General features: G+C 44.4%; 1 protein-coding gene across 2 annotated transcripts; it reads left to right on the top strand.

Moving 5' to 3' along the window:
- The first annotated feature begins 8,881 nt into the window (after positions 1 to 8,881).
- On the top strand, positions 8,882 to 11,999 carry TIGD2 (tigger transposable element derived 2). 2 transcript variants are annotated; one of them, XM_004703429.2, is made up of 2 exons: positions 8,882 to 8,954; positions 9,113 to 11,999. In XM_004703429.2, the coding sequence occupies exon 2, from the start codon at positions 10,079 to 10,081 to the stop codon at positions 11,654 to 11,656; it is 1,578 nt and encodes a 525-aa protein (XP_004703486.1). In that variant the 5' UTR covers positions 8,882 to 8,954; positions 9,113 to 10,078; the 3' UTR covers positions 11,657 to 11,999. The 2 variants fall into 2 exon arrangements, with proteins under 2 accessions (XP_004703486.1, XP_045140089.1); XM_045284154.1 differs by lacking the exon at positions 8,882 to 8,954 and adding an exon at positions 8,981 to 9,002.
- Positions 12,000 to 20,593: the final 8,594 nt, after the last annotated feature.

Below are 20,593 nucleotides of genomic sequence, written 5' to 3'. Positions count from 1 at the left end.
AATCCTCACAACTGGACTAATACATAACAACATGATGCACGGAGAAATGACAGATGTTGTCAAAGGTTTAATTTAGCTTCAATCCACAGGCAATGATCATGGAAGCAGCAGTCAAGAAATTATGTAAAGGATATATTGCACTGGACCAATCTGCTGCACGAATCTATTTAAAATGTTGATGAGAAAGGATGTCACTTTGAAGGCTAAGTTTGCCTGATCTAAGCCATGCTAAAATGCCTCATATGTATGTGAAAGATGGGCAATAAGGAAGACCAAAGAAAAATTGATACATTTGAATTATAGTATTGGTGAAGAACACTGAAAGTACTATGGACTGTTAAAAAAACCCAGACATATCTGTCTTCCAAGAAGATTCTTTAGAAGTAAGGAGGGCTAGGCTTAGTCTTCCATACATTGGACACACAATCGGGAGAGACTAATCCCTGGAAAAGGGCATCATGGTGACTAGAAGAGAAGATTAGCAAAAAGAAGAGGAAGAGCATGGAGAAGATGGACTGACACAGTAGCTGCAAGAATGTGTCCAAATAGAACAAGGGCTATGAGGATGGTGCAGGACTGAGCAGTGTTTCATTCTGCTGTGGGTAGGGTTGAGTTAAAAACTTACCAGCACCTAACAATAACAACAAAAGCAGAAACCAGTAAGATGGCAGGCTTCTGGATGCAGAGGCAAATGAATCCAAGGGTGGCAGGTTAGAGGGCAGGCTATTGATGACTCCCAGAATTACCAAGCAACACCAAAGAACCAGAGGTTAGACGATGAGCCAGGTGCAGGACCCAGACCCAGCAAAAAGCAAGCAAGCTTTCCACAGCATCCACTTCTATTGGAAGCAGGCTGCACAGCCGAGGAAATCTCATATTATGGCATTACTGTATTTTAACTGCCAAAGCACTGAGAATCCTAGTTCAGCCAAATTGATATAAAACCTTAAACTATCAAAATGCTGAACAAGGACAAGAAACTTATCCTCACTTTGAAACATGTAAGCTAACTCCTACAGAAACCCACTACTATTGAGTTAATTTCAACTTAAAAGAGCTGTGGTGGCATAACAAGTTACATGTTGGGCTGCTAACCATGAGGGTGGCAGTTTGAAACCAACAGCTGCTTCTCAGGAGAATGATGAGGATTTCTACTCCCACAAAGAATTACAGTCTTGGAAGCTCACAGGGGCGGTTCTACCCTGCCCTATAAGATCACCATAAGTCAGAATTGACTCAATGGCAGTGAGTTTTGTTTTGTTTTATAGAGAACAGAGTAGGATATCTCCCTAGGGCTTCCAAGGCTATCCATCTTTGCAGGAGCAAATAAACTCATCCTCCTCCCATGAAACAGCAGCCCGGTGCATAACCATACTGCCACCAGTGCTCCCCCAAGATCCTACAGTGCTGCCTCATAACGGGATGGGTTAGGTTTCTGGGATGGTTGACCTCAGTTCTTACTTCTCAACACTGAAAGAATTCATGCGCAGAAGCACTTTTGTAAATCCAAGGAACTTTCATGAGGGAAAGGGAAGTTTGGGGTAGTACAGACTCAGATAGTACAGGCTATGTCTAGAAAGCTTGCAAGGCCATGTGGCATGGACCGTGGGAAAGTTCGCGACTGAAAATGGCTGCTTTGGAAGAGCACGAAACACCCCATGGGGAATGGATGTTAGAGGAGTCCACAGAACCAAAAGAGGAGTCCTGGAACCAAAGAGAGAGAGATTGAGAGAGAGAGAGCGCAAGCCCTGAAGGTGCACATGAGAGTGATCCTGCCCTCCGATCTGAAGGAGACAGCACCCGAGAGAGCAGGCCCTCCCTCAACCTGTGCTTTTATCCCCTCCTATTCCCACTTGGGGTGGGGTGGGGCATGGTTGAGGGTCTTGCCCTTCTCAGTGACATGATGTCACCGGTGCCCAGTGTGTGTGTACCCAGGCTGGCCTTCACCTGTAAATTGAGGCACAGAACAAGCAAGGCAGCCGCACACTGGTCCGATGATCAAAGAGTGAGAAACAAGAAAGGCGAGGCTTACTAAGCCATTTATCTCTCTGCCCTTCAGTTAATCCCACTTGTGTTTATCGGCCAGGCTGGAACAATAAATTATCTCAGGCAGGAATCAAGATGTCCATTAAGACAGGCAGATCTTTCCACCACAAAGAACGTGCCTTGGGTTGACAATGAAGTCTAGTTGCAGCTGGGAATTCCTGAGGTCTAGGCAATATAAGTCTGCATTATGGGGGGAAAATACAATAACATGGAGATATATATGAAAATAGCCAGGCAATTGTGACCTCTCGCAAAGGTAAAAACACTCAATAGAAACAGATCTGGTTATAGGAATTGGGGAACACAAACTTCAAAAACAGCTAATATGCTTCACAAAATGACTACCGAAACAAAAAAATGCCAAAGGATTTGAACAGATGACCAAAGAGTATCTTCCAATGGCTGATGCACACATGTTGTTGTTGTTTAAGTGCTACTCTCTTGTGATTCAGTGAAATACTACCAAGTGCAGCACCGTCCTCATAATTACATTTGTTTTTAGCCCATTTTAGCCATAATTACTTTTGGTTTCTAGCCCATTAGCTCCTAGGGGGATGCAAATAAAAACTAAAATGAAGTAGCACTCCACCCCCATTAGAAGGCCAATGATTTAAAAAATAAAAGAAATAGGACGTTGGCAGATGTTAGCAAGACTTCATTATGCTGGTGGGAATGTATCATGGTGTAGTCACGGGGGAAACTTGAGCAGCTCCTAGAAAAGTTGGATAGAGAACTACCGTGCTGTTGCGAGTCCGACTCAGTGCGATCACATGGACAGCAGAACGGACCACGGCTGGTCCTGAGCCATCCTCACTCACGGCTGTCCTCAGATTGGAGCCCATGTGGCATCCACTGTGTCAGTCCGTCATTCCGTGGCTCTTCCTCCTTTTAGCTGACCCTCTGCTCAAGTCTTTAAATGTGAATGCTTCTCTAGTCTTCTTAGGTACTCCAAAGTTCCATGCAGTAAATGTCATCTATTTCCTCCTTTCCCTATTGTGAAAAGTACCGCACAGGACATTGGTATACAATTTCCTGCTGGAGTCTTGCTTTCAGCTTTTCTGGGTTAACTGGATAGGGCTGGGGTTACTGAGTCATATGGCAGTTCTAAAGAAGACTACAGAAGAACTAACACTTAAAGAATTGACATTTAAATTATGGTGTTGATGAAGAATATTGAAAGTGTCTTAGACCAGCAGAAGAGCACACACATCTGTCTTGGAAGAAGTCCATCTGGAATGCTCCTGGAAGCAAGGATGGCGGCAGGTACTTTGTCCCATATATTTCGCACATGCTATCAGGAGAAACAGACACCAGTACAGCAGAGGGGCAGCAAAAAAGAGGAAGCGCCACAAAATGATGGCTTGACACAGTGGGCTCAGCCTTGTGGAAGCAGTCCAATGTTTAACTTAGGGCCTCACTGAGTTTCTTTCACATACTCTAACACACACACACACACACACACACACACAGTAAATTCTGTTTTAGCTAGAGAATTCCACTCAATATTTTACATTCCTTCAAGTAGCTGACGACTTTTCTTTGTGTGTAACTCATCTTTTTTTGTGTGCATGGAAATCATTGATTTTTCAGCCAGCAGGAAATCTTTTCCATTATTAAGAGACAAACACTCCTTGGTAATATGTTTAAGACAGATGGAATAATACCAGCGTCATGACCAAGAATTTCATGACTTTACCTTAAGCATACTGGAGTAGGTAATTCAGATATCACAAAGCAATAATCAGTGATTAAATCCTCATTTGAGAAGAAATAATGTGAATGGAAAACAAATAAAAGTAAATATACAGTCCTTACAAGTAAGACTTTCCTCTTCCTAAAGCTGTCAGGTGACCAGATTTTAACATTGGTAAAGCGGGACAAAAGCGGGACACCATTGATAAAACTCGTATCTTGGCGAAATAGCTACATGGCAGCCCATAACCGTATACCCTAGCTTGTCGTGCATTCTTTCCAAAAATCGGGACTTTTTTGAAATGCTGCGGGACCAGGAAAAATTGTTAAAAATCGGGACTGTCTCGCCAAAAGCAGGATGTCTGGTCACCTTACCTGGCATCCTGGTGACACCATGGGTTAAGTGCTTGACTGCAAACTATAAGGCTGGTGGTTGGAAACCACCGGTTGTTCCCACGTGAAAGAGATGATAGTCTGCTTTTTAACAACCCGCTGAGGCAGCCCTGCTTTTTCAACAGGCTGGCTGTGAGTGAGCTGACATGGGACCTGACAGCAGTGCTTGTCGTAGACATACCCTACTTACTACAAGACCATTAGGTGTGAAGAACACTCTGGCATAGTGGTTAGTCATTGGGCCACTAACCAACAGTTTGAAACCACCCGCCACTCACTCCACAGGAAAAAGATGCGGCTTTCTCCTCCTGTCAGAGGAGAAACCCAGAAACCCACAGGGACAGTTCTACCCTGTCCTGTAGGGTTGCTCTGAGATGGGGCCAACTTGATGGCTGGTCATATTCAACGTGATGGCCGTGAAAGTGAATGTGACCGGTGGCTAGATTAAAGATAAAGGGGGTTGCCCTGCCAGAATCAAGGGGTTGGAAAAGAATCAGGCCTTAGACACCTATGGGAGAATCCAGAACTGGGTATAGGCACCTGGGCCACCTAGGCCCTGGTGGAAGCCAACCTGAGCACACCCACATCTAGGCACCAGTGACATGACATCACACAGGTATGCCTACACTTAGCCAATAAGGTCGGCCAGTACCCTCAACCGTGCCCAGCCCCCAAGTGGGGACAAGAGGAGATCAACAGCAGACTGATGGCACTCCACCTCTTGTTTCGGGCTTGCTTTCTTGCAGGTTGGAGGGGGCAGGGGTGTGCACGGCTTCTCTCCGTCTCAGGCTGCCCCCTCCTTGGCCACGCCCCCTCTCCCTGCGCTCTGCACTCCGCATCCGCGGCTCCCTTCAGGCGCTCTTTTCAGTGGTTTTCTCACGTTCTCCTGAATTGGCCATCTTCAGCCTCCACCTCCCGGGCGGTGCCTGTGCTGGCCCGCACACTGTCCAGAGCTAGCGTGTACTTTCTGAGACTGCAATACCTGAAACTTCCCTTTCTCTTATAAAAGTTACTGGAATTTACAAAAGTGTTTCTGCCGCATGAATTCTTTCAGCGTTGAGAAGAACAGAGGTCATCCACCCCCCAAACCTAACAAAACCCTATGATGTACTTGCATTGATATTCTCTCAGCAGAGAAGCACTCGTAAAACAATGAAAAACATCAGCTTCTTTCAAGTGATTTAGAGTGATTTTCAAAATTTCTATTTAAAAAAAATGTCAATGTACCCAATGCCATGCCTGCCTGGTCAACACTGCTGCAAACAGAGCTCTCACTACAAGGGTACCTTTTGGAGGTTACGACAAAATATTACAATCTAATAAATGACAACTTTATTGGATACATAACCATAATATACTCTTTCTTCTTCTCATGTCACTTTTCCATTGTGATAAGTATGGACCAAACACACGCAAAAAGATCTCATTGCCATTGAGGCGATGCTGCTCATGGTGACCCTAATGGACAGGGGGGTAGAACTATCCTCTCACTTTTCGAGACTGTAAATCGTATTGGGGTAGAAAGCCTTATCTTTCTCCCTCATAGCAGCTGGTAGTTTCAAACTGTTGACCTTGCTGTTAGCACCTCAACAACCTACTTTGCCACCAGAACTTGCTGTTAAGCTGGACAGAATGCAGTGTTTTAAAGCACAAAGACTTGGTGTAAGTTTTCATTCTGCCACCTACTCTTTGACAGATTCGCATATCTATGTATTAGACTACATTGTCTTGGAAATAAAGTAGAGTAACGTCTACCTCATAGGACTGTTGTAAGAATTGAGGGAGATTTTACATATGGAGAAGGAAAGAAAAACTGGCAGCAGAATTCCCTTTCGAGTTGTGTCATCTGATTAGAGACTGAGTCAGCACAGCGAATCAGAGAAGAAAGTACCAAATGCCCTGCAAATGCAACTGAGAAGAATCATCAGTTCTCACAAGTAGCTGAGCCCAGAGGAGCAGGGGAACCCAGAGATGAAAGAAAAACAAGACAGGAAGGGAAAGAAGAGATGGAAAAGCAAGAACCAGTTAAAAGGACTGACAGAAAGTTCCCAAAGGTCAATGAGCTCTCCATAAAATGAGCATGCCCCACTTTAAGGACGCTCTCCTCTAGGTCCTGGCCGCCAATGAAAGGTGCCCTGGAAGTGGGTTAAGCAGTAGTCTGCTAGGTCGACCATCACCCCACTTCTTGGGAGCAAGCTGAAGTTGACTGCTCCACATAGATTTACAGTCTTTGAAACCCAAAGGTCTACTCCATCCTATTGGGTCACTATGTGTCAGAAACAACTCAATGGCAGGGGTGTGGTGTGGTAGGTTTTGTGCGCTCCCATCCAGGCTCATGCTAACATATCTGCTACAATTAGTGATTCCTTCCCCATCCAAAGGAGCCCCAGTGGCTAGTGGTTATGAATTGGGTTGCAATCAGCAAGGTCAGCAGTTCGAAAGCAGTAGCTGCTTCTTAGGAGAAAGATGGGGCTTTCTACTCCAGCAAACAGTTACAGTCTCAGAAACTCAGAGGCAGTTCTACCAGGTATTGACTCCGTGACAGTGAGTAGTTGTCCTTATCAAAAAGTCTGCTAGAAAAAAAATAAAAATAAAAAAACATGTAAGGCAAACCTGCCTCATGTAATGTCTTAGCACACGTCTGCTAAATACAACAGCCTTGTAGTTAAATATTGAGAAAATCCAGGAACTTGTGGGTGGACTGTGTTTCAGATTTGAACTCACGGAAGGTGAGGAAAAGGAGATAAAATGCTAGCACAGGTGGTATCTGGGGGAGAATGGGGAAGAGAGAAAAGGGGCAAGATTCATCTTTATTTATTTAGAGTGACGCCAATAAGCTCCACACATCCTCCGTGGGGGGGGGGGGAGGTGTGTGTGCCAGGCATCGCTCTGGTTACAGGCTGCCTTGCCAACACATGCTTGACAGTTAGTAAATGTTAGCTCTCTTCCATTATGAAGAATAAATAATACAATTGGAGACAGCTGTTTTATGCTCCATTATTAGGAGAGAAAATGAAAACACAAAAAACGAGGGAGCTTTGAAGTGGTATAAAACTAGCATGAAATTATATTTTACCCAAAGACTAACCAGGACTATGTGGAACTGATGATTGGTGGGCAGGGGAGGGGGATGGAGGGGTAGTGGTGTGGTGGGGAGTGTCTAACTACAGGGGAAACAGGTACGTACTAAAAACACTATGATCTCAAGTAATTTCCATCACACCAGATGATGACAGGCTATGATTTTGAGGAAGGCGCTTCATCAGCTCTGGCAGGGGAGCCTGATCGTCATCACAAGACAGACACAAATGATGCTTTTCTATTTCCTGCAGTCTGTACGCTCAAGTGGATTCCTTTCCCCGGGTTTCTGACAGCTTCTAGCCACCACTTAGCCTGCCAAACAGGGGCTGAATTACTATGTTACTTCATGGTAAAATAAAAAGGGTTGGACATTTATATAGAAACGTTAGATATATGTACTAAAAGCACTTACCAGTCTTCCAAATATTGCTATACAGAAGAAAACAAAGAGAGGAGGAGAGACACAGGGGCAGCAAGCAAGCCTTGTTTTCTGGGTCATCAGGTAGGTGCTGCATCAGACACAGGGTTTTGGAAGGTTCTCTGGCTCTGCTGGGAACAGGGTCTGGGAACCTGGCAGGGAAGGCATGGTTCACCAGCAGTGCCAGGATTCGTTCCTTTTAAACCACTGAAAATATAAAGTATCTCTGAATGCAGTTAAAGGCGTCTATGGTAAACTTCAATTCTCTTCAGGGCCCTGGTAGCGACGCGAGTTAATGTACTGGGTAGGTAGTACCCACAAGGTGAGCAGTTCGAAACCACGAGCTGCTCCACGGGAAGCAGATGATGCTTTCTGCTCAGATCCATACCCTGCAAGGCCTTCAGCATTTCACTCTCCCAGGGCGGGCTGGCTTGGGTGAGCTGACCCACACCCTCACGGTGCGCCTGCCTGCCTGCAGCCAGCAGCTGCCTGCACCGGCTGATCTCAGCTCAGGGAGGGCAGGCCGGGGCGGGGCCAGGGCTGGGACTTGGGGTAGGAGGCAGGAAGCGGCACTGGGAGGCGTGGGTAGAGGGTGCCTTCTTGAGGGAGCAGCAGTTGCTGTTTGTAAACACGCTTCACGTGCGCTCGCGCTGCCCCATTCGCAGCGGGCTGTAGGCCCCCAACGATGCCTGAAAGCTCTCAGGGGGTGCAATTTCCTCGGAGCGGGGGCGGGGCAGTGGAGGAAGCCTGCCGTGAAGGAGTCCCGGAAAATGCAGAACAGCCGGGAAGGAGCGAGCGTGTGCCGCCCCCTCCTGGACTGTCAGCAGCAGGGAACGGGAGCAGGGTGCACTTCGGTCCGGCCCCTGCGCCTCTGCAAGGAGCTGTACCCGAGTCCCCGCCCACAGCCGAGCGCGCGCTCGCCAGGGCAGGCCCCGCCCCGCGCCGACACAACGCTTCGGGGGCGCGTGCGCGCTCCCTAATCCCCCGCCTTCCGGCTCCGGCGGCGACGCGCGCTCCTCGCCGGTTCTCGCCCCTGCTTCGCGTTGCGAGTCTCGACTTCCCTCGGGAGCCCCCATTTACTCGGTGCGGTGTGGCCCCCGCGGGGGGCGGGGAGCGAGGCCCTCGCCGCGGGCTGGCGTCCCCCGCACCGGGGGCGGCCGCGCGCCCGCTCGCTCGCCCGCCGGCAGCGGCGCTGACACCCCGTGGCGGCCGCGAGCCTGGGAACCGACTCCCTCCGCACAAGGACCGACGCCCCGCGCCCCGGAGCTCGCCTGCGGGGAAAGGCCCGCGCTAGTCCGGTTCTCTGCCCTGGTCCTCTCGGGAGGTAGGCATTGGAGGTCTCCCCTCTCCGTCATTCCCGATAACGTGGAAGGTTGGTGCTATTCCACTTAATCTCAGGCGTTCAGCCCCTCCTCCCCCTTCCAATGTCAGAGACCCTGCTATTGAGAAAACGGGAAACAATGTGTGTGTATTTTTCCGTAGGTTTCGGAGGCTCGGAGTTCTTCTGCAACCCCACCGGAAGAACTTGGCTTGGCCCCCCGAGGACGGACTGTTGCCGCGATTCTTTTCACTGAGCCTTCCAGTGGTGGCTGCAGGGGTCCTTGCTCCCCAGTGAAGTTTTCTGATGCTTGCGTTGCCGCTTGGTCATGTGACACCACCTCTGGACCACCTCTTGCGCCTTTTAGTCCTCAAAGACATTTGGGATCAGTGTGCGACCTGTTAGGGTTTTCTGCCTCTGACTTCCATAACCGTTTTTCCGCGTCACCTGTAAGTCTTGGCCCCGAAGAGCCAGCATTCCATCCTGTGCGCTGACAGACTGAGGCTGTTGGGGACTGGGATGTTGAGTCTGCAAGCCCCCTCTTGAATTAAGCAGCCGTGTTTTATTTTTCCCCCTTAGCACATTTCCCAGAATATCCCCACCCAAGTTTTTGTGGCTGTACAAAACAGCTCACCTGCAGCCACGAAGAGAAGTCAGTATTCAGCAGGACCATTTTGGAGGACTGTCTTGGTTCCACCTCTAACCAGGAGGTTCTCACCTCTAACAGGTGAGATTGTAGTTCATGAAAAAGATCTTTAAGTCAGGAGGAAGAAAGATTAATTGAAATAAGTCCTTGTTTTAAAAACAGCACTAGCTGTTTTGTGGGGCTCTTCTCTGCCCGAGTTTCTGCGTATGAGAGCCTAACATGCACAGTCTAGGCACTGGTAGATCCCACTTAGATTGAGTTTTGCTGGCACTCTGTCTTTATGACTTTAAAATAATTTTAAAACAGTAAGTGAAGACTCATAGACTTTTCTGGAAATTGACCAGCATACTAGCCATATAGGTCTTGGGGGGACAGGGAGGGAAAAGAGGGGCCATAAGACCCAATTTTCTGGTCTCTCATAGTAGAAACCAACCAGAGGTGTTAAATACCTTGTCCAAGTAATTGCCAAACGATTAGACTTAGAATGCTGGGGAAACGAAAGCGTGTGGTGTTGACAATTAAAGACAAGCTTGATATCATTAAGAAACTCGAGGAAGGCACCTCTTTCAAAAAACTTTCTGTGGTATATGGAATTGGTGAATCTACAGTTCGGGATATTAAAAAGAACAAAGACAGGATTATAAACTATGCAAACAGTTCAGACCCTACAAGTGGCGTATCCAAGCGAAAATCCATGAAATCATCAACATATGAGGAACTTGACAGGGTTATGATAGAGTGGTTTAATCAACAGAAGACAGATGGGATTCCAGTGTCAGGAACAATTTGTGCCAAACAAGCTAAGTTCTTTTTTGATGCGTTAGGGATGGAAGGTGATTTTAATGCTTCGTCTGGCTGGCTCACTCGATTTAAGCAACGTCACGGTATTCCAAAGGCTGCCAGTAAGGGAACCAAATTAAAAGGAGATGAAACTGCTGCCCATGAATTCTGCGGTAACTTTCAGCAATTTGTTGAGAAGGAGAATCTGCAGCCAGAGCAGATTTATGGTGCTGACCATACTGGATTGTTCTGGAAATGTCTCCCATCAAGGACAGTAACTCTGGAAGCCGAGCAAAGCAGTTCTGGGTACAGGTCAAGCAGAGAGAGAATCATTATAATGTGCTGTGCAAATGCCACAGGTTTACACAAACTTAATCTTTGCGTTGTGGGGAAAGCAAAAAAGCCCCGAGCATTTAAAGGGACTGACCTCTCCAACCTTCCAGTCACTTATTTCAGTCAAAAGGGGGCATGGATCGAGCATTCTGTTTTCAGACAGTGGTTTGAAAAATACTTTGTGCCGCAGGTACAGAAGCATTTGAAGTCCAAGGGGCTTTTAGAGAAAGCAGTGCTGCTTTTGGACTTCCCCCCGGCACATCCACATGAAGAGCTGTTGAGTTCAGATGATGGTAGAATTATCGTCAAGTATTTGCCACCTAATGTTACCAGCCTAATTCAGCCTATGAGCCAGGGAGTCCTAGCCACACTGAAAAGATACTACCGAGCAGGACTTCTCCAGAGATACATGGATGAAGGAATTGACCCAAAAATGTTTTGGAAGAACTTGACCGTGTTGGATGCCATTTATGAAGTGTCAAGAGCATGGAGTATGGTAAAGTCAAGTACGATAACTAAAGCATGGAAAAAACTTTTCCCTGGCAGTGAGAATGCTAGTGTGAACCTTGATGAGGGAGCCATTTTAGCAGCTGATCTATCAACGGTCTTGCAGAATACAGCAGACTGTGACCATGCTGACATTGAGCATATGGACCAGTGGTTTGACTCTCAGAGTAATGACTCGAGCTGTCAGAGGCCAACTGACGGTGAAGGTGCTGAGGACCAGGCCAAACCTGCTGAGCAAAAGCCTTTCAGTAAGACCAGAAAAACAGAACTGAATCCAGAAAAACATATTAGTCATAAAGCTGCACTTGAATGGACTGAAAATCTACTGGATTATCTCGAACAACAAGATGACATGCTTCTGTCTGATAAATTGGTATTAAGGAGACTACGGACAATAATAAGAAGAAAGCAGAAGATCCAAAATAGCAAAAATCACGAATAGTGCTCTTGAGTCTTTTGTATTTGTACTTTTCTGACTTCTCATCGGCAGTGGAACTTAATTGTCTGATTGGAGGTGCTGTGGATTCCAAGGCCAAATATGTCCCATTCTGTCCATGATTTTAGGTCAGACTTCCATTTCTTTTGATTCCTGGAACTACACCTTTAATGCTGACACTAGTAATTGGGCGGACATGTAACTGACCTCTCCACTGTTTTAATCTGTATTATACAAATTAGATCATGAGGGACGTGAGGTCAGGGGTTGTTTTCTTTGAGCCTGCATTGCATTGTGTATATCAGAGAATCATTCACACTACTGGCACTCAATAAATTCTCAAATTTAATTTTTATGATCTTCTGAACTTTAATTTATGGAATGACAAATGGTGGGGTAAAGTGTCCATTTCCATTATGTTTCCACTACTGAGAAACTCAAAAGCGACCACCAGAAATTATATCTGAAATATTTCAGTATGACTATGGAGAACTTAAGAAAATAGTCAAATCCTTAAGTATGCCATTTTTGTACCAACAGTATTTTTGGTAATTAGCAATTCAGTGTAATGAAGGAAGGCAGGAGAAGGCTGAAATGTCACTAGAAAAAGGGGTTTTCCATCCAATCACTAGGGCGAATTTCTTTGTAGTTGGTGGGATGTCAGTCTTCATTTTTACAATGTAGCACTCAGTTCCCATATCATTGCAATTCGAAGAAGTAAGGGTAAATCTTAATACTTACCATTTTTTTAACACAGAAAACAAACCCACCCACTAGCATGGAGTCCATGTTGGCTCCTAGTGATGCTAGAGAAAGAGTAGAACTTCTCCATGGGGTGTGTCACACTGTGACTCTAGGAGCAACGGGTAGTTTTGAACCAATGACTTTTAAGTTAGCGGCCCAATACTTAACCCGCTGTGCCACCAGGGATCCTGTTCCCTTTAAGCATCTAGCTATAGAAACAGTTTTTCTCTCTGAGCTACTTGATATTTTTGTAACTCTTTAAACCTTAGTAAAGTATATCATGATTTCATACGGTATGTTTTTCAGTCAGAGAAGCCCTGGTTACATTTTGAGTTGCTAACCACACAAGGTCAGCAGTTCGAAACCATCAGCTGCTTCTTGGGAGAAAGTTTCTGCTCCAGGAAAGAGTTAGTCTTAGAAACCCACAGGCGCAGTTGTGGGTCCAATAGCAGTGGTTCTCAACCTTCCTGATGCCGAGACCCTTTAATACAGTTCCTCATGTGGTGACCTCCCCAACCATAAAATCATTTTGGTTGCTACTTCATAACAAATTTTGCTACTGTTATGAATCAGGTGACCCCTATGAAAGGGTCATTCAGCCCCCAAAGGGGTCACGACCCACAGGTTGTGAACTGCTGTCATAAAGGGCTACTATACAGTCGGAATTGACTCTGGCAGTGGGCTTGGTTTTGATATTGGTCTTTTTCAATAAAAATCACTGAGAATGATCTTTTAATTCCATTTTTGCATGGTCTTTTTAAAGTCGTCTAGAAGAGTATCACATTTATTTTGTTGAACTAGTATTAAAACTGGACTACATTAATTTAGAGCAGAGAGAAGTAATGTCTAAGAGCAGATGCTGAAGACTGCTATGTGACCATGGACAAAGTACTTAACCTATCGGTGTACAAAGGGGTAGGTAGTACATGCCTCAGAGGTTTGTGTTTTTGCGCTTTTGTGAGGACTGAGTCACTATGTGGACTTTAATTAAATATGCTAAGAATGGGGCCTGTTTCAGAATAAAGAGTGTTTCAGCTGCTGTTGAGTTGATCGGACTCAAGGTGGCTGACTAGGTGTGCAGCATACAACAGCTTTATAGGGCTTTAGGGCCCCGACCTTTCCAAGCAGATCACCAGACCTGCCTTTGCAAAACACTCCTGGGTGGGTTCAGTCACCAACTTGTAGATTGTTTAACATTTGCATGACTTAGGGTCTCCTGCTTTATTCCAAAGAAACCAATCTCACTGCCATCCAGTAGATTACTGACAGACAGGACGGACAGACTAGGGCTACCCCTGTGAGTTCTGAGACTAACTCTGGAGGGGATTAGAAAGGCCTATCCTTGTCCTGTGGAGGGGCAGTAGGAGCAGACCTGTGGCTCTCAACCACAAGGTTACCACTGCACCACCAGCGCCCCCTGGTATGTTAATTACTGTTATTATGCCTTAGAAAAGTGTCTCAGGAGTTGGCTCCACAGATTCCGTGCTCTACTCAAAGCCATGATGCTGCATTGGGGAAAACTCTTAAAAGGCATCGCTTTTTCATGAGATAAGTGAGAAAGGGATCGCTAGTGGCTAGAATATGGTAATTTATCTCAGTAAAAATGGAAAGGTTAATCCATTGATAAGTGATTAACTGTCCATCTCTTGGCTAAGCACAGTGAGATATATAGGGATGTTTAAGGCATCTTAACTTGAATTATAGCAGAAAACGGAAATGGAATTGTAATTTTTCTGCCCCAGGCCTCTCAGCATCCTAATAGAGTGAACAGATGTTGGCTTTGTGTGTAGAAGAAAATCGAATTTAATAATATCCATTTGATTCACTGAGGTAATAAAATACCTTTAAAATAGGTAAGCTAGCAGTGAACAGGGCACTCACAACATTTTACCAAAATAATACAGGATCATTTATAAAATCGCCCCCAAAGAAGGATAAGAGGAAACCACCTAGCCGCTATGCCCAGCCTTCTCTATGCAGTCACAGGTAGCTTTTCTATTGTTTGGGGGATTTTAGAGCATTTGTCTGATTATCTTTCATGGCGCTGTCAGATCTACTCAAAAATGTGTCTTTTGAGCAGAGGCTTGTGGTTTGAGGATGACCTTGTCAGAAGACATCTGAAAATCCTCTTGGGTGGGTGGGTGGGGGAGCATTATTGTTAACACCTTCCTAGGTTTAGACAATATCACCAAATAGACCTAAGGAAATGGGACTGCATGGATAGGTCAGGAGGCTATTGGCTTTCTGTAGGCAGTGTTTTCCGAAGTGGGGGATACCAACCACCCCTGGGGGAGCACTGGAACTATCTAGGGGGCTGCCAAAGTAGAAGATACCCACTCTTTATTCTGCACGTGGCCTATATTACAAACATTTTATTCCCCCCGCCCCCCTGAAAAAGGGACAGGGCTAAAGAAGTTAGAAGGGTCTATCCTAGACCGAGAAGTTCTGAAACTTGATGTTGATAATGTTACTGTATCATTTGAATTGTGCTTTGCATTTTTCATAGCACTTTTTGCTAACATTATGTCGTAAACTTCCTTTATAATTGAAATTACCTAACTTTGTGTTCTCTTATAAATGTTTATATAAAATGTGCATGCAGATTCCATAATCTTGTAAAACAAAAATCTTTCTTGTACATAATTCTAATTTATTAGATCCACCAGGAAGTTGCATCCTGGCTATCTTCAATAACCACAGCAAACAAAAGTCTAAATTAACTCACTGCCATTTTATTTATGCTGACTCATAGTGATCCTATAAAACAAGGAAGAGCTGCCCCTATAAGTTTCTGAGACTGCAACTCTATGAAAGTAGAAAGCCCGTCTTTCTCCTGCAGAGTAGCTGGTTGTTTTAAACAGTGAATCTTGTGGATCACAGCCCAACATAACCACTATACTACCAGGGGTCCATTGAATATTGCCAAACCTAAATCAATTCAATACTGACTCATAGTGATGCCTTGTGGGTTTCTGAGACTGAAACTGTTTATGGAAGTAAAGAGCCCACTTTTTCTCTCAAGGAGCTGCTAGTGGTTTTGAACTGCTGATCACGTGTATCACGGCCCAACGCATAACCATTACACCATCACATTCCCCTCATATCTGCCCAGAATGAGAGTTTTAGCCATTTCTGCTATTGTTTGACTTTGTGCACCTTTAAGAAAATATTCACAAATTCTGATTGTTACCATCTATAAAAGTATATATTATTTTAAAAAGGCATATTATTACAGATGATTTGAGAGATGTCACAAAACTCAGACTAATTGGGAAAGTGGGAGTTAGGAGAATACTTGTTTGGTATAATGTGGGCAACCAGAGGAAAAATAAGCGGAGGTTAAGGTATCAGGAAATATGTAAACATACTGTCTTCTCCCACAGCCGTGGCCAATCTAATGACAGATGTTGACATATTGAGTGTAACTTCTTTATGGACCTGTAGGTGTATTTTATGAAATCCAGCAAACCCTTTGGGGATTTTCAGAGTGATTCTGTGGTGAGATTATCAACTATTGCCATTATAACTAATAAATCAAAAGGGACTATGATATTTTAGAGTTGCTATCTGTGGGATAAGCACTGTGGGATAAGCATTGGGCTGCAGATTGCGAGGTTGGCAGTTCAAACCCACCAGCCACTCTGGAGGAGGCTATCTGGTTTCGTAAAGGCTTGCAGTCTTGGACACCCTGTGATTGGAACAGACTGATGACTGTAGTTTTAGGGATTTTTTTTTGGTTTCTGGGTATTCAGATTTTGGAGTGTTTCTTAAAATACAAAAATTTACCTCCAACAAAGATACTTTCTTTTCAAGGGCAATTTGTTAATAACAATAGCTTATACCTAATTTGCATCTAGTTTCTTCTAAGATCAACAAAAAGACTTATTTATAAAGGAAAAAAAGAGCTTTCAGTCAAAAAGAAAGATATAACTAACAGTTTTTTTAAAACTCTCAAACCATTAACATTTTTTTAAAGGCTATCACAGAACAAGACTTTAAGAATAACGTTTTTCTTTATAGGAAATATCTGACCTATACACATAAAAGATTTAGGATTGAGTATCTAGTAGCTCAAAAGATAATCTCACTCCTTTCGAGTGCATACTGAATAATAATAGTGTCAAATCCCAAACCAGGGGGATACAACACAGGAATGTTCCTGTCAGGGATTCTAGACGTTTCTTTCCCCCTAAGAGTGACTTGGAATCTTTTGGACCTCCTGATCCCTACTTTGAAGTTGACTTAGAAATGGCGATGTTGGCAAGATGGATTGTGTTGATCTGCTAACTTAAAGGTTGGTAGTTCGAATTCCGCAACTACTCCATGACCAAGAAAGATGTGGTAGATTTCGACCTTTGAAATTCCTATGGAGCAGGTCCACAATCCTTTAGGGTCACTGTGAGTCACATTGACTCCACAGTAGTAGTAGGTTTTTGGTTAGTGTACACCTCCCACCCCAAAACCAAGCTCACTGCCATCAAGTCCATGCTGACCCATAGTGACCCTATAGATCTGGGTAGAATTGTCCCTGTGCATTTCCAAGAGTGTAAGTCTTTATGGGAATAAAAAGCTCTTCCTTTCCTGAGAAATGGCTGGTGGTTTCAAACTGCTGACCTTGTCGTTCACAGCCCAATAAATAACCACTTTGCTGCCAGGGTTCCTTTGTCTCATATAACCCATAGGTAGATTGGGAGTATGGTGGGGAGTATTTTGGGCCCTCTCTGCAGAAATAGAGCATTGCAGCTTTTAATTCAAAGTAACTGGCTTGGGTTAAGACCAGTTCACCATTATTCCCAAGCAAAAGGGCTCCAACCTAAATTCCATGCCTCGCAGGGTCCTTTGCTGGTCCTCTTGAAGGCTCCTCATCCACAGGGAAAAGACTTTGCAGTACTAAAGGGGACAATTCCCAAGTCGTGACACTGCTGTAAAGTCTCAGCTGGAAGGTGCTTAACTAGCTCTGTGATTCAGCAGAACACCACCAAGGAAGTGCCTGGAAGCACTCTGTTTAGCCAGTGATCTGCTGCCCGAAGGCACTCAGTTTTAGCTCTGTGGCCCAGGAAACCCACCACTCGTCTTGTGCTCTTGATGATGCTGCCTCTGCTGTCAATGCTGCTCCACCATGTCGCTTGTTCTCTGCCTCTGTCCACTGGAATGAGGAGGTTCAGTTCATAGGTATCAGGGTCCAAAGGACAAACACCACGACTGACTCTTCTTTCTTGGTAGCGAGGTCCCCTGTTCCTGAGTATGAGATGGCTCATTTTATACCCGGCGTGATGGCAAACCTGAACAGTCTTCTCATAGTCGCATGCACTTTATTTGCATGGTCCACCCAGTCACTATTGCGGAAGGTACAAAGACTATGTATGGCTAGAGCAGCCACAGCAGGTAATTCACAGCAGCTCAGACTGGGCAGTGTTCTGCACATTGAGTAGAACCGCAATGGAGCCAATTCAATGATCCCTAGGAACACAAACAGCATTTTGAATTTTACTCTAGAAAACTATTCCATATTTGGTGAATTTGGGGTTCCAATGAAAAGTTGGGTGCCAGAGCACAGAACATGTCATCTCGGGCTAATCTCTCTCTCTGTGCTTCCTTAACCCTTCCGTTTCAGGAACAAGACACATTTCTGCCCTTGTCTCATGCAAGTCAACTTAGCAATCATTTTTAAAAAATGATTGAGCCCACCATCTTTTTATCCCACCCTCCACCCCAGGTGGCTTAGGAAAGATTGCTTCTTGACAAAGATTGTCCTAGGAATCGTCGTGTTGACTGTCGAACTCGTTGTCGTGGTAAATCTCTCGGCTGTTCTGCTCAGTGAATAGAGAGAGTAAGAAGGTCTCATACTGCTAGATGTATCAGCTCAGAATTGTTGAAAGCAAAGGAAGGGGTTTTCTTTACTTCCTTTAAACCCTGAGCAGCATTTCGAGTGAAAATACTACCAAGGAAATCTGTGTGCCGCTTTTAACTTCAAAGCCAAATGCCCTGCCGGCAGAGAAAAAGACAAAAGTTCAGAACAGCTCTTCAAAACGAATGTGATCAGTAAATAATCTCAAGGAGGACAGAAAGTGTCTCCATTAGTTCCAGTACTGGACTGAGAAATGCAGTGCTATTTGATTTAAATGAGCAATACCTTCAAGGAAGTGGGTAAGAAAGGAGGTAGACTCACCTCCTGTTTTGCCCTTAACTCAGAGATGCAGAAGTTAGAAAACTACCCTTTTCCATTTATAGATTTATCAACAGATGTATCGATAAATATGAGGGTTTACCCCCCCAAACTGGATTTTTTTCTTTTCAAAGCTATGTATTTAATTTTTTTTTTACAAAACAACCTTCTTGCCTTCAAAGTATTCTCCATTACAATTAATACATTCATCAAATCTGCGATTCCATTGTTAGAATCATTTTTCAAACTCATCTGTTTGGGTTGCTGTTAGCACCGCCCTCATTTTTTGCTTCACCTCATCTTCTTTTCAAAATTCATAACAGTATTTGCCTCTGTTACCTTTAACTCTTGCAAACCGCCCAGTATATCACCTCCATCATTTTTTCCTAATATCTCTCTTTCTGGGTTTTGTTTTTTCTTATTAATCATTTTATTGGGGATGCTTAACAGCTTTTATAACAATCAATACATCAGTTGTATCAAGCATATATGTACATATGTTGCCATCATCATTTTCAAAACATTTTCTTTCTACTTGGGCCCTTGGTATCAGCTCCTCTTTTTCCCTCCCTGCCCCACCCTCCCCTCCTCCTGAACCCTTGATAAATTATTATTATTTTCATATTTTACACCATCTGCTCTCTCCCTTCACAAATGTTTCTGTTGTTCATCCCCCTGGGGGTGGGGGTGGGATGTTATACATCAGTCATTGTGATTGGTTCCCCCTTTCTCCCCCCACCTTTCCCCTACTCTCATGGTATCCCTACTCTTATTTACTGTTCCTGAGGGATTTATCCATCCTGGATTCCATGTGTGGAGGGCTCTTATCTGTACCAGTGTGCATGCTACGGTCTAGCCAGACCCCTACACCATCAAATTTTTGTCATTTCATGTCCCTCGTCATTTGTAAAAACAAAAAGAAATTGCATGGATCAAGGTCAGGTGAGTAAGGTGGGTAGCGCAAGCGAGGCATCCTGTTTTTGCCAAAAACTGGTGCACTGAGATGGCTACGTGAGCGGGTGCATTGTCATGGTGGCAAAAGCAATCCCCCATCTGCCACAAATCAGGCCTTTTGGTCACATGCTGTTATGCTATCTTTTCAGAAGCTCTAAATAGAAAGCTTGATTAACAGTCTAATCTGGTAGAACAAACACCAAATACACTTTGAGTCGACTTTTCATCATGGGAAGTTGACCGACATCCAGAATGAGGTTTGTCATCAATTGACATTTCACCTTTTTTGAAACAAGCAAACCACTCATACACTTGAGGTTTCCCATAGTGCTGTCCTTGTAAGCTGCGTTCACCATCACAAGTCTGTGGAATTTTTCCAGAGCAGGAAACAACATTTCTCAGCCACAGGCTGTTAAGTCAGCCATCATCAAAAAATGAGGTTTGAATAAAGCTGCTTTTATGAAAAAATTCACTGTGACCAGAGAGAACCTTCCCAGGCAACGCCGCTGGGTACACTAACTCAGAGCAAGTTGCTTGATGTTCGCTTGGTGGGTAAAATGCCTACTATCGGGGTGTGGTATACACAAAGGTAAGTCAAAAGGTATTTCTATAAAACCATACAAAGATTTTTTTACATAAAATTTGAAGCTATTGTTTCTAGACATAGCTTCTATCTCAATCCAGACACTTCTGAAGCCCATGATTCCATCTCTCTAGCCCTTTCCCAAAGAATTCTGCACACTTAGATTTATACCATATCAAAACAAGGGTTTTGGGATCAGTGAGGGACCCAAATCTTATTCCATTGAAATGTTCTTAGGATTTTAGAACAAAGAAGGCTGAAGGACAAGATTAGGGTTATAGAGTGGTTTCTCAAAGAAAATCTAGGAGAGTCCTTGCTAGCTCTAAGAATTAGTGGTACATTATTGAGATGGAACAGGAATTCCTCAGTGCTACTTTCCCAGGCTTTTCTCCCTAGTGCAGTGTCCATTTTCTTATAATGCCTTCATAATAGGTCCCCACTATCATTCTGTGTCCTTGGATAAAATTTATCAACATGACCCTTTGGAATCTCAAAA

This window comes from Echinops telfairi, unplaced genomic scaffold (genome assembly GCF_000313985.2).
Source record: "Echinops telfairi isolate 266 unplaced genomic scaffold, ASM31398v2 ScPeMD7_7468;HRSCAF=8506_0, whole genome shotgun sequence".
Lineage (NCBI taxonomy): Eukaryota > Metazoa > Chordata > Mammalia > Afrosoricida > Tenrecidae > Echinops > Echinops telfairi.
The sequence above is the reverse complement of the archived record's forward strand: the minus strand, read 5'-3'. Positions and strand labels throughout refer to the sequence as shown.